The sequence below is a fragment of the Pantherophis guttatus genome, chromosome 2 (genome assembly GCF_059756535.1).
Source record: "Pantherophis guttatus breed Tessera chromosome 2, ASM5975653v1, whole genome shotgun sequence".
Lineage (NCBI taxonomy): Eukaryota > Metazoa > Chordata > Lepidosauria > Squamata > Colubridae > Pantherophis > Pantherophis guttatus.
Genome location: NC_142064.1, coordinates 211,032,774 through 211,047,053, shown reverse-complemented (window position 1 = coordinate 211,047,053; position 14,280 = coordinate 211,032,774). Strand labels below are relative to the sequence as shown.

The 14,280-nt window shown below is 40.3% G+C and overlaps 1 protein-coding gene across 2 annotated transcripts; it reads right to left on the bottom strand.

Moving 5' to 3' along the window:
- Nucleotides 1–765: 765 nt before the first annotated feature.
- LOC117678544 (protein ABHD14A-like) lies at nucleotides 766–12,794 on the bottom strand. 2 transcript variants are annotated; one of them, XM_087887723.1, is made up of 5 exons: nucleotides 12,632–12,794; nucleotides 7,315–7,585; nucleotides 5,836–5,951; nucleotides 3,949–4,184; nucleotides 766–1,911 (listed from the first exon to the last, which is right to left on the bottom strand). In XM_087887723.1, the coding sequence occupies exons 1-5, from the start codon at nucleotides 12,783–12,785 to the stop codon at nucleotides 1,729–1,731; spliced, it is 960 nt and encodes a 319-aa protein (XP_087743849.1). In that variant the 5' UTR covers nucleotides 12,786–12,794; the 3' UTR covers nucleotides 766–1,728. The 2 variants fall into 2 exon arrangements, with proteins under 2 accessions (XP_087743849.1, XP_034295662.1); XM_034439771.3 differs by having other exon boundaries at nucleotides 10,746–12,786.
- Nucleotides 12,795–14,280: the final 1,486 nt, after the last annotated feature.

Genomic DNA, 14,280 nt, shown 5'->3' with positions numbered 1-14,280 from the left:
AAAACATTTATCATGGAAGAAAATGAATTATCACCTTTTCTTATTCATCTGATGATTGAAAATACCCTGGTAATTCAGTGTGGAACAGAATATATAAATAAACTCACTTGAACATATTTAGAGGGAATTTAGTAATTGGGTGAAAACTCAGACTAGAAGTCTGTGCATTGAAGTTGGAAAACCTGTTTGGAAAATAAAAAATTAGATTATAGGGAGGTAGGTAATCCTGGGCATAGTTCTTTTAATAGATTATAATTAAAATATCTAACAAAATAGAATCTTTTTTTTTTTTATTTGATTTATATGCCGCCCTTCTCCGGAGACTCAGGGCGGCTTACAATGCGCTAAGCAATAGCCTTCATTCTTTTGTATATTTATACAAAGTCAGTTTATTGCCCCCACAACTGGGTCCTCAATTTACCTACCTTAGAAAGGATGGAAGGCTGAGTCAACCTTGAGCCTTGGCGAGATTCGAACCTGCAGTAATTGCAGGCAGCTGTTCTTAATAACAGGGTGCTTTAGACCACTGTACTACCAAAGCTCTTGGTATAGAATCTTATTCTATAAGGCAGGGGTATCAAACTCAATTTCACTAAGGGCCACATCAGGGTTGTTTGACCTTGGGGGGAGGGGGGGCAAGTGCACGGGGCCAGGGTGGGTGTGGTCAGCTTGATGTCAACTCCTGCAACTCTCTGCCAGTGAAAATAGTCTCTGCATAGTCTCTGTCCAGCACTGTATATTTGTACATAGACACATACACCAAACACCAGTATAAACAATTTATTAACCCTTAAACAGTTTGCAACACTCAAAAACCTAGATAACATATGACCTAATGAGTAGGAGAAATTATCCCTCTCCTAAGATGTGGACTATGCTTCTTCGAAAGGTTGACTCATTCTCCTTATGTCTTCCATATTTTCCTGCTCAGGTGAGAGTCTGGATGACAAATTCTAACTAAATACTTCATTCACAGAGAGTCAACATGTTACAGCTGAGCAACCAACAGATTACAGTGGTCATCAAGGTTAAAGGAAAAAACACACTTTAAAATGTGTCATTTCTTTTCCAAAGTTTTTCTTCAAATTTTCCAAATGTCTCTTAGGCAATTTCAAATATTACCTGCTCCTAGCAAGGACAAGCACATCAACTTTGTCTCCTTCCACCGCTGAAAAAACTGAAGCAGACCCTCCAAACCACAACAGTAGAATTAAGATAAAAAGTACAATAAAACACCCTCAAAACAGAAGTATGCACACTAAAAGTAGTAGATGGAGGTTAATGGAAAAAAAATATCAATCTTGATGTAATATCTGTGGCCCAGGTTCCTGAAATAAGATATTGGAGTTGATGTTGTACCTTTCTCTGGAGAGATCAGCTCTTAAAACGAATGAAAATTGAATAGTGATGTGCAGATCAAGTTCTTCAGTCTTTTCACAAACATGTTGTGAAAATGCTACCCTGCTCTGTATGTCCTTGATCCAATACTTCTGCCAGTTTGTAGGATTCTGGCAATTATACCTTGAGCACTTGTAAAAGAAGTAACCCCACAAAAAAGTAGAGGTAAATTCTTCTATCAACAGTCAGAAAGCTCTATAGCCCTTGAAGTATAAAGAACCAGATTTATATGCACATCATCCAGGTTACATAACAGACATTCAGTCTTCACTTTTTCCCTGGGAAAAGGAAAATGGGATTCAGCAGAGCAAGTGAGAATGGATACCACAGTCATTTTAATTCACCAAGGAAGCTCAGCAGTGCTTTGTGGAACTCCTGAGGCTTATCAAGATAGCAGGCATGGCCAGCTCCCAACAACATGACAACTCTGGATTTGGGAATCTGCTGAAGATTTTGCAGAGACTGTACACCCAGGTCAGTATCACGCTGTCCATAAATTATCAATGTTGGTATCTAAAAATATTAAAACATAAATAAATGAGCAATGGTCCACAAGAATTATGTAAATAAACACTAATATCACTTCCCAATCACTGCTAAACAATTACCATTCTCTTCCATGCAACTTGCAAAAAGGCCCTGTGAAATACATCAGCATAACATATCTGGATGCCCTTTCCAAAGGTTGCACTTGAGGCAGTAATCAGAATCTGGATACAATGGTCTACTATATGGGAATGGCCTTGGGAGACAGGAGGAAGAACTGGAGACTACCCAATGGTCAGAAAAATAGCAGCTAAGTCCACAGAAGGAATGAGGGTGCAACGAACATCTCAGAAGGAACCTTCCCTAGTTTCTTAGACTGGCAAAGTGAGGTGGGGAGAAATGTACTGTACTTTCAGACTCTCAAGATTCTGTTAATGTAACCTTACAATGAAAGTTAGAGCTAGTACTCTGCAGACTTCTTGTCTGCAGTACTCCCAAGACTGACATTAATACAGCAGATAAAGAGGGCCAATTATTCTATCAATTCTAGAGGGGGGGATCTTCAATTACTATCGGCCCTTCGACCAGTTGCTCTTGGCTACTCAAATCAAGGGACAGAACATCCGGAGCTTCCATTTCATGGAAATGTGTATTTTATTTATTTGCTCAATGCATATAGTTGCCCATCTTTTACCCTGTAAGCAGCTTACAATAAAGCAAAAAATGAGAAATAGAAAACAAAAATAAAAACAGATAGCAGCCAGGCACAGTCTAACCTATCATCCATACAACCAGGAGATAAACTCTAGCCTGTGCTCAAGCACAAAGGCAAGTTTTCAAGAATTTATGAAAGGCCAACAGTGACAGGGACAATCTACTCTCAGGAGGCATGAGGCTCCAAAGGGCAGGTGCCATGGCAGGAATAAAAAGAAATAAATGGTAGGGATTGGTGATGAAATTATATTTGAAGTACTGCAATCCTATGTGGACCATTAACACATACTTGCTATATCTGTCATAAGGAGAACTACAAACCCAGCAAGTGTCTAGAACAGCCTTTCTTAAGTGGGGTTCCATAAGAGGTGATGAATTAAAAAAAAAGGGGGGGGGGTGTTTATTACACACTTTGTGCAGTGCTGGCACTCACCAGGAAGGAAATTTTACATTCTGCAACTTAGCTGCTGGCGTGCTGCTTTGCTGTTGTTGTGAACAGTGTAAAATGAGGATTGAGTGGGTTAGAAGTAAATTATATTGTAATGTTCTTGTGTTTTTTTTTTTTTTTTTACTATTTTTATGCACGAGTTCCCTGAGGTCTGAAATTACTTAAAGGATTTCTCCAGGCTATAAAGTTTGGGGAAGACTGGTCTATACCATACTGACACAATGATTATGCTACCTAATATCTGCATAGTAGAGTTTCTTCCCTCCAGCTTCTTTCAGGCATATAAAACTAGAGAGATGTCCTTCCTGGCATCACTGTCTACATAACTTTCTCCAAGTTCTGTCTCTCTTCCCTATTTCTGCATTTCAACATACGTAAGACATCTATATTATGGGGCCCTATGGGTTTGTATAAAAAGCCCTCTATGCCAGACATCAGAGTCTACACCAGCTATGTGTCTTCAAAGATTCCATTCATCCCCCCTTTTCCACTTCCTTACTAAAATTGCAAGGAAAATTTAAAACATCTTTTCTTAATAAACTCTAGACCATGGACCGTACTGTCTGCATTCCCAGGGAGACACATCTTGCTGCAAAACATCTGTAACTTACACAGCCCCGAAAGTTAATACTGAAGAGTGACTATTTCCTTGAGATGTTAGGAAAGAAGGGTTAACTTATGGAAAATAACCACACTAATTTAATGGAATTAAAGTTAATATTAAATCAAAAGAATTGTATTTGCTTGGAATGAATATATGTATTTTTCTGAAATAATTTGTCTTTAAAATGGAGGATCTGCTTAGATTCACCAAGAGACTTTTTTTTTCTGCTTTGAGAAGAGAGATGTCGTATTCCATGCAAATAAATAAAATTAGCTTTTCCAGTCCATTGATCTCTTACCTCGACCTGCTGATACTGTTGAGCTGTAAAATCTTTTGTACCCACTGGTGCAATAGACACAAAGCCCTTCAGCTGTTCTCCACTAGAAAAGAGGAATGGAATGGAATACCGGCCACTCATAGATGAACTTATCAAAATGGGCTTCTGAAGGCCCAGCTCCTTGAAGACTTGCTCCAGAAAGGAAATGCGGCCTTTTGCAGTCCCGACGGAATTTGAACGTGGGGAGCTCCCATAACCTGTTCAGAAACAAACAAAAATTGGAATGACTAAAATAAGTAGAATTGGATAATAATTTTAAGCAAACAATGATAATCATTAAAACAATTCTAATATTTTTAATCATCGATACCAAATCTAGAAATCAAAACATGTATTATTCTAATTCATATCATTCTGATCTTTATAGAAGAACTACTTTTTTAAAAAAAAAACTTCCCTCTAGATATGCTGAAATCATAGCTCCTAGAATTTCTCAGGCCACAGATCTGGAGGCTACCAGGTTCAGGAAGGCTGTCATAACTAGCAATGTACCATTGTCCTCCAACTTTCAAAGGAAAATTTGACTCTTCTTTCTGATCCTCTAGTCAAATACAATTTAAGAGAAGCTGTGGCAAATTTATGTCCTTCCAAAGTAGCATTATTTATTTAAAGCATGTTTAAACTATACAACTCACATCTGTGAGACTGAAATATGCTATAAAATACAGCACTGAGTTTGTGCAGAGGTCAAAGTATTCTCAAAGAGAAAAACAACATGGCTATCTCTATAGCCTAACTATTACTTCTGGCTTTCTTTTGACTAGTTAAGCAATTTCCCTCACCCTATAGCACCAGCCATTAGAAATCCTTCTAAAATATAAATCACTGATAATGCAAGCTGAACATTACCCTGCTGTATCTCCAAAGTAATAATTATAACTCTGCCCTTTGGAACATCTTGCCTCCAGGGGTGAGATCCTCCTCCAATCTTCTGGCCTTCTGGAATGGCCTTAAAACCTGGCTCTGCTGGTTGGCTTGGGACCCCGATGGAGGTGCACTATGCTGGAGGTGGTTGACCGAACAAGAGACAAAAGCCTTACCCTGTGCTTTTGGTTTTAACCTTCTATTTAATTGCTGTTAATTTTAATTTTAAAGCTATTAATGTTTTCATATTTATGCTTTTCATTAGACTTAAGGCTACCCAACTCCAGAGAGACTCTGAGGCCTACATTATAAAGAATAAAAAACGAAGACACCATACATAGCCAGACACAAATTCAAGCACAAATGTACTCAATAGGGACACAACAGCCACCTTACTCCCAAAGCCTAGAAGAGACGGGTTTTTAGGGACTTTTCATTAGAATGGGGGCTAAAAAGACTCTAGGTGGGGAGGGGGATGCTAAACAAACACAATCCAAACATTTTCCTCCAGCAAAAACAATAAAATACAATAGTATTTGGAAGGGGGAATAAATATTTGGCAATGAAATCTCCAATGTGCTGTTGATCACAATCTTTACAGGGCATGCCATTCAAACAAACCTAGCTCTCCCTTCTACTTAACGGATTCCAAGAACTTTTCCCCCTTATTAAATAATAAACTACATTCTCCCTGTTATGAAGATAGATCAGAGGTATTAAAAGGGCCTCTACAACTGTTGGCATTCACTCCAGGGAGAGAGTGGGGGGATTACTGCCAATGGAACATGCAGATGGGAGTGATTTACTAAATAATGCTCATCCCTCTACTTTGGTTCACTGCCTTTATCCAAAGTGAGTTGCCAAAGCTTAACCCTAACCCCAGAAATGTATATTATTACTGAATATCAGCCCAAGAGAAAATGAAGCCAAAACTGAAAAGCCAAAATGGGTTTTAAAAAAAATTAATTCACTGTTTATTCTTACCAGGCAAATCAATAGCTATTGCACGATAGCCATTCTCTGCAAGCAAAGCCAGTGTTCCTAGAGTCTCCCATGTCTTGGATGTGAAGGACTGGCCATGCAAGAAGATCACTGCCAGCCTGTTAAGAAAAAGAATAGCTGCTAATGTCATATTTTGTACTATTCTGATATGAGTAATGTATTAAAAAATACTTTAAGTCCCAAAATATTATAGTAAAACAAAATCCCTAAACTAATCTCAAAAAAGGAAAAGAAAAAAATTGATCACTTCAAAACATCATTCAAGTATCTTTCAGGAACATTAAGAGAATTGGGGGATTTTTTAGCACCAAAGTAATACTTGCCTGAAGTATAGTTAGGGAAAGTTATCTGGTCATGAGATACATGAGCAATGTAATGAATAAATACAGCTGGGGAAAATAGATGCATATTCTATTGTTTATGACAATATTGCCTGGTGGATAGGTTGCAATACATCAGATATGTTGCAATACAATCAACATCAAGTTAAAGAAGACTAATCTCAAACAATTTGAAGACTTGAAGAAGAGTTCATAAAACAACATGCTATATTATTAAAGAAATTAGATATATTTGGCAATCTTTGCCATATTTATTTTCCAATCTTTAAAAGGTTATATGTTATAGGTACTAATACAGAAGGAAATAAATATTCAGATTATCTGATAGAAAACATCTTCTTAAATAGGTTGAGTAATTACCACAATCACTCAATAATAGAAGTGTATGGCAGTCATATAGTAGGGAAAACATATTACGCTCCTAATTGTAAATAATTGCTAATTAAGAAAAAGTCATTTTTTAAGAGATGAAAAGTGATGCTTTTACAAACTTACAAAATGAGTTTGCTTTGTGGCAAATGTGGTGAAAAAATGTATTTAGGCTCCCTGCAATGTCCAAGTTCTGTCTCTTATTTTATATACCAAAAAAGCCACAGATTAACACAACAAATGCACAGTAGAAAGAAAATTTCAGCATCAGCAAGCATGATTCAGCCATGGATTACCAATGCTGAATTACTCTGCACTCTGCACGAAATAAACTGTATTCTCTCTATGGATCCAGGATCTTGGGTTTTTTGAAAGCTGCATGGTCATACAAATAGGGGCATCTTATAAATCAAATAAGTAATATGACATCTATCTAGGAAGTGTCAAGGAAAATAGATCAGTAAATATATATTTCATCACCTATTCACTGAAATACAGTAATACCAAAACTGCTACTTTTACTGAAGCAAAATAAATCAACCATTCAAGAGAATGATTCACTTTTAAAAACTAAATCAGCCAATACTCGTCATATTTGGTACTCTTTAAACCAACCAGAATCACTGCCAGCAGCCCAAACTCAAGCTAATGTTTCTGTGTACTATTAGGATAGATAGGATGCTTGAGTGTCATTTGTTATGTGAAGGAGATTTAAGTCTTTGAAGTCTCAAAAATCAGGAAGGTAACTTACCTTTCAGTGGAGGAAGCCACATCTTTTTGTACCAGCACAGCTTCCCTGAAGAAAACAGAAGAGTGCAAAATTGTCCCTGTCGCGATGGTGACATTCCCAGCACCTGTACCCTTCACCTCTTCCTCCATGGCCCGTGGTTTAGGGATGTCTACTGAAGCAGTAAATTTTTCATGCTGGATTGCAGGAAGCAACAGGTAGAGGACAAAAGTGACAAGGATTCCTAGGACCAGCAGCGCCAGCCTGTTGCGGATCAAAGTCATAGTCATCTTTTCTGAAAGGATTTGAAAGAAAAAGAAAGATCCACTAGGATCAGAGAGCTTGCTATGGTAAGGCAATGAGCCAACAAATACCACGCACCACAAAACTGCAGGATTACTGCTGTAGTCTGTAAGAACATGGGAAAGCAAGTGACTTGACATGTTTTCTTTCCTCCTCAACCATTATGCCTTTTTTGAGGAGGGAGGGAAATATTTATGGCTTTATTTGATACAAGAAATCAAGTTTATGGTTGAGTGATTGGGATAATCATATATCAAGTTCATCATGCTTAGTGTTAGCCATGTTAACTTGCACTTGCACCAGGGCTTAAATCTTTCAATCTCCGTTGTAACCACTGAAGTTGGAGATTGTGAGTAGCACTGCACAATGGGATTTAGGGTTAAGAACTGAAACTATTTGTACGCCTCAATAATAATATCACATTAAATAGCTATATAAGATTCAAATTTCTTTTTTAAGCAATACCAATATAACCATCTTTGGAAAAACATAGGCAATCACCAGGGCTGCTGGGATGTAAAAGTTAAGAATGTTGGAATAAGACTGGAGAAAGCCAGATTAAAATCCACAACTCAACCATTAGGATTACTCGGTGATTCTGATCAGCAACCAAGGGCTACTACAGGGATCAAATTGCATACAGAACTAAATATAAAATTAAATACATAATTTTAAAGATGGAGAAAGTAGAGGGCATATACAAACTATAAATTAGAATCAGTTTGATATAGTGGTTAAAGTCATGGCCACAGGAAACTGTGACTTCTAGTTCCATCTTAGACAGGAAAACTGGCTAGGTGACTTTGGGCCAGTCACTTTCTCTCAGCCCAACTCACCTCACAGAGTGGTTGTTGTGGGGAAAATAGATGAAGGAAAGAGTATTGGTACATTTGCTGCCTTTAGTTGTATATGACAAAGGCAGGATAAAAATACTTTTAAAAGCCCTCCTGTGTCATTTCATCTTTCTCACCTGCCTGTTCTTTTTCCAGGTAATCAATGGCAAGAGACAAAAGCAGCTGCCAATATTAAATCCCACCTTTCTCCTTAGCAAGTAAACTATAAATCTTTTGGAAGGTATAGGATAGTCCCACCTGCCTTGCACAAATGATCTTTAAAGCCCAGAATTTGTATTAGCAGGATCCAGTTCATAATCAGAAGGTAGTTGTAGAAACTGTCTCCTTCCCTATAATGGTTGATGCTTTAATCAGCTGGCTGATTAAAAAGAAATGCATTCTATTATTTTTTGCCAATACTTACTTTCTGCATATCCATGCCAGTGAAAACAATTTTAATTTATTAATAGATCTTAAATATAAGACAGCAACTATACCTCTTCCCTTGTCTCATTTACAGTTTAAGACCTACCCATAACCACAGGAAGGAAGATTCCTGCTTTCTATACTTTCCTTTTTCTGAACTTCTTATCTGTTAGGCCCCACTGAAGCTCAAAAATATCTGTCTTTCCTTTTATTTTGCTACTGAAACAAAGTTCTGCTAACTTTACTCAGTCAGTACAGAATTAAAATGCATTCTACATCTGCCATATTGGTGCTATGCATCAGACCAGGTTTTGCAAAACATTTGCCCCTCCTTTCCTTCTAAACTCTCAGGTTTTGCTGCTCCTCTGAGGTTTTTTTCAATCTTTGTTAATGATATGTCCAACTTGTCAAATCAGGCATGTGGCAAGACAAACACAAAAGATAATTAGATTCAATGCATAAATAGTGAAGTCTATGGCCTTTTCTCAACAAAAAATATATTAAGCTTTTTTACCAACAGAACAAATTGTCACTTTCAAAAGTGATAGGAAAGCTGTAGAATGCCCCACCCCACCCAACATATATTGTAGATATCCATGCAAAAGTGCTTACGAACAGCTATTTCTGTGCCTTTGAGGAAAATAATTCAGTTTCCAATATGTGAGACTGTCTTAGGTACCTCATCTTCTAGCTGACCTCACAATAATTGGGGTTTTGTATTCAAATATTTCAGAAGTCATCATCTTAATGCACAGATTATTTAAAATAGCACCAAGTGCTTCTCCCACCCTTTTAGAATCAGCTAAAACATTACATTATCAGTTGTAAACAGCAATCAGACTAATAACATCCAGTCACCACTACAATTGGGAATTATTTTCCAGATTTCCTAAACATACTGATCTAAATCTATACAAAAGTTGAATACATAGCTTTGTGACTTTGTCACTTGTCCAATATGAATTTGCCAAATCCCACAAGTGAGGTTGCCATTATAAAGATGGGCTACTATTCTCTCTGAAAGCAACTCCTGCTGGACCCTATAACAATTGGATACTAAATGGTGAAAAATATACTGCAGGTCATATATTGGTCATATATATTTGGAGAGATTATCAGTAGTGAGGAAAATGTATTTTTTAAAATCATAGCAAAATAATTGTTATGGTAAATATTTCACAAAATCAATTTTAGGCAAAGCCCACCTGCAGGCAAAATTGAGTACGTATGCGAAGAAGAAACATCAGTCCATTATTTTCTAGCACTATAGGATATATTCTTCTAAAGAGTTCTGTATGCTTGAAAACACAGTAATACAAACAAATCTCTTGCTAGCATGCCATTTCAAAATCCTTTATAAATATGGTAGAAGTTGGTTACTCAATGAAAAAAACCCTCTTCTACAAGGGTTGGAAGCACCCGTTTCACCTCTATATCAATAGCAGAATCTTGCAAATGAGTATAAAAATACCTCTCAACCTTCTATGCTTACTAGTAGGAGATAAAAGAATCACCGAGGAAGCAAACTCAAAAGGAACCAAGATACCTCTATTTCATTAAATAGACTCAGGTGAAGACCCTAAATCATATATTCGGATTTACCTATTCAGACATATGCAATGTGTGATGAAGAAGAAGGCCTTCCAACATTACAAGCCTTCCCCAGTGTCTCAGGATGTCACTGTCTGAAGTGAAGGCCTGGTTTGCATGTCTGCATATCATGGCACACCTAAACTAGATTTTATTCCACTGAATCTGTTACTACCAGTATTCATTATCCTTATTTCAAAATAACAGTCAAAGATTTCTAAAGTAATCTTGTCAATACTAAACCCAAAAGGAGCAAAGCTTTCTTCTCAAATCTGTACTAATTTTTCTCCATTTACCAACTACCTTTTTGGATTTCATCCAGTAGGTGAGCTGCAGACTGAAGGTCCTTGAAGATGTACATTTTCCCCTGGTACAGAACCTTTAACTTTGCAGGGTACAATACGTAGGCCTCAACTCCTTCCTTTAGGAACTGTTGCTTGAGAGCCACAAAACGTTTCCGTCGGGCATACGTGAGTGGGCTGAGATCAGGAAAGAAGGATACCTTGTGTCCATGGAAGTTTGTTGTACAGGTTGTCTTCAGTATTTTCTCCCGATGCCGCAAATCAGAAAGAGTGATTAGTACAGTACTACCATTACCCACCTGGGCATTATTTGCTGGGAGACGGTAAGCACTTTCTATACAGATGGGAACCTTTTTGCCATTTAAATCTAAGGCAGACGGTAACAGATTTTCTATGAACGGGATAAGGTTCACATTTCCAATGGCTGCTGGGATACCTGTCACCCTCAAGTTCCGAGCTCGCAATTTGTTTTCTAGTGTCTCCAGCTTGTAGTCAGCCACCAACTTTCCTACTGCCAGCTCCTTCATTAACGTAGCATGTTTGACAACGCAGCCTTGAGTAGATATCACCTTTGCTTCCAGGGCTCCCACGCGGCAATCTGTGTCTTCCAGGCTTTTCTCAAGCTTTGCTAAACCAGCAGAGAGAGATGCCAAGGCTTGGCGTAAAGCATCGCGTTCCGATATTATTTGCTCCAACAGCTCCCGAACTGAATTTGCCACATGAGGAGAGAAGTGCGCATCCTGAATTCTTCTAAGATCCATCATAACCCTTGCTCTATTTCCTTTTTGGATTCTTTGGAGCCATTAGCTAATTCCAGCTCAGAACAGACGAAACATTGTTATGTGGAAAACAGTAGAAGCGGCACCATTCCTGCTGAGACAAACTGAAGCTTTCCACTGCCTTTGCTTGGTTTAAGTATAGGAGGACACACCCTTGTTTACCAGGTAATTTTTTTTTTTAACCTCAGACTGCGCACACCTAATCATACAAACCCTGTTTCTATTCAAGCAGTTTCACTGGCACGTAAGGGTGAGAGGAAGGCATTGTTTAATAGGGTGGGCAAATATAAAGCTTACTGGACGCTTACAAATTCACAAAGGCCTATGAGAGCAAGCAAGAGTTTCACAGTCGACACCCATCTTCTCCCACTCTGCTCCCCATAGACTTCTTACATCGGCCCAGCAAGCCTTTCAATTCCAAGCTCTGATGTTTCAGGCACTTCCAAGAGCCCTTCGCCCCCAACGCGTCAACCTCTTGATTGCTCTCCTCTCATTTCGAAGGATCTCCTAGGCGGGAGACCCAAGCACCTGTCGGGCTCCCGTTCTACTCCCACGCCCGGCATCCCGACCCATATAGGCCATCCATGCAAAAAAAAAAACCACACACACACACCCCAAAAACCCTTTTGCATTGGGAACTGGAGGAGGGCAACCCGTTCTGCGGGAGAGGGGAGCCAGCCTCGGCTTCCAAGGGGAACCGTACACACACACACACAAAATTAATTGCAGGCTGTTTTTCTTCCTTTGACTGCGCGCTTCTCGCAAAAAAGACCTGACATGCAACCCGCGCGCACTAAAAAGCAACCGAGCTTTTAATCTCTGCAACGAAAACTTCCGAAGGCTGGGAAGAGACTCCTGCAAAAATTCTTCCCGACAACCCAGGGGAGGCACGATCCCTCGGCGAAACCCTCCCCGAGCCCTGGTCCGGAGGGAAAGGCGAGCATAGGCCGACAGCCACCCGCCCCAGGTGTCTCTCCCCGGTCCGCCCAACGCGGGAGGGCCTTTGTCAGCCGCCGGTCATGGACCCTGCGAGCCAAGCCAGACGCCGCGGGACCAAAACGCTCCTCCCTCCGCGGGGCAGGCCAGCCAGCCGACCGGCCGACGGTACCTGCGCTTGGCAGCCGCTGCGTCTTCTCTCTCTCTCTCTCTCTCTCTCTCTCCCCCTCCCTCCCACGAGCGGGCGCTGCGCGAGCTGGTGACGCGAACTCTTTTCCTCCGCGACCCGCCAGCCCGGCTCCCCGCCTCCACGCGCCGGGCCCCATCTAGCGGCCAAAGGGAGCCCTGCCGCCCGCCGAGGATTGGGAGGCGCAGCTGAAGTGGGAGGGGGAAGGTCTGTCCGCAGCGGGGATGGGCGGGGGGGGGGGGAGGTTGGTGGTCCTTGTGTCTTCCTCGGACCCCTCCGCACCTCCTCCGAAAGGGTCCGTCGCCTGGTTTGGCAGCGGGCGGGATCGGAGCGCGTTCGCGTTTGAGGCGAGGAAAATTCAGGGCATTTTATTTAAAACTAGAGGGGTGACAGAGACGCCCCAAATGTGCTTTTTCAAGAGGCAAGTGGGCTTTCTGGTTTTTCTTTGAAGACGTTTTGGCTTCTCATCCAAGAAGCTTCTTCAGCTCAGAAGCTTCTTGGATGAAAAGCGAAACGTCTTCAAAGAAAAAACCAGAAAGTTCAGTTGCCTCTTGAAAAAGCACCTTTGAGACAACTCAAAGTTGAGTTGAGTTAAATTTTAAATTGATTTTAAATTGGGTTGTTTTAATTTATGGCCAAAATATTTAATTATTTTAATACTGTTTTTTAAATTTTGTATGCTCTGCTTTTTACTTTGGCTGTTCACCGCCCTGAGTCCTATTTGGAGAAGGGCTGTATAGAAATGGAAACAAATAAATAAAATAAATAAATAAACTATCACCTGGATGACTTGAGAATCTCCCTAGACATCTAGAGGGACGAGACTTTCTCTTTATTTAAAGGTAAAGGTTCCCTCGCACGCATGTCCTAGTCGTTCCCGACTCTAGGGGGCGGTGCTCATCTCCGTTTCAAAGCCGAAGAGCCAGCACTGTCCAAAGACGTCTCCATGGTTATGTGGCTGGCATAACTAAACGCCAAAGACGCACGGAACGCTGTTACCTTCCCACCGAAGGTGTGCTTTCGAACTGCTAGGTTGGCAGAAGCTGGGACAAGTAAGGGGAGCTCACCCCGTTATGCGGCTGTAGGGATTCGAACCGCTGAACTGCCAAACTTTCGATTGACAAGCTCAGCGTCTTAGCCACTGAGCCACCGCGCCCCCTTTTCTCTTTATTTACTGCCTTCCAAAAAAAAAAAACCCCAGCATGGATGTCATCCTTAGAAGATAACCTTGATTTGGAGCTGCCGGATACGGGAGGACCGCTAAATGGGAGCAAAAAGATGGTTAAGTTGAGTCTGTTGCCTACTTGTAATCAAGGTTCCTGGTTTAGAGACCTTTCTAAGGGAGCCAATCAATTCCTAAAATAAGGGGGATTGGGAAGGAGCAATCTTTTTCCATACAGGGATTGTTTTCATTTCTGCCCTACAGACACTTTATGAAGGAGCCTTATCTTTTCTGGTGTTTTCCAAGTTTTTGAACTTCAGACACCCTTATCTCATATGACCATGCTCCTTCCAATGTAGGCTGGGTAAGGGGCTATCAAAATAGAAATCCAAACTCACTGTGGACTGCCAAGACAAAGAATGTGCACTACCATCTGATAGAAACCTAATCAATACATTATGCTAAGCCATGG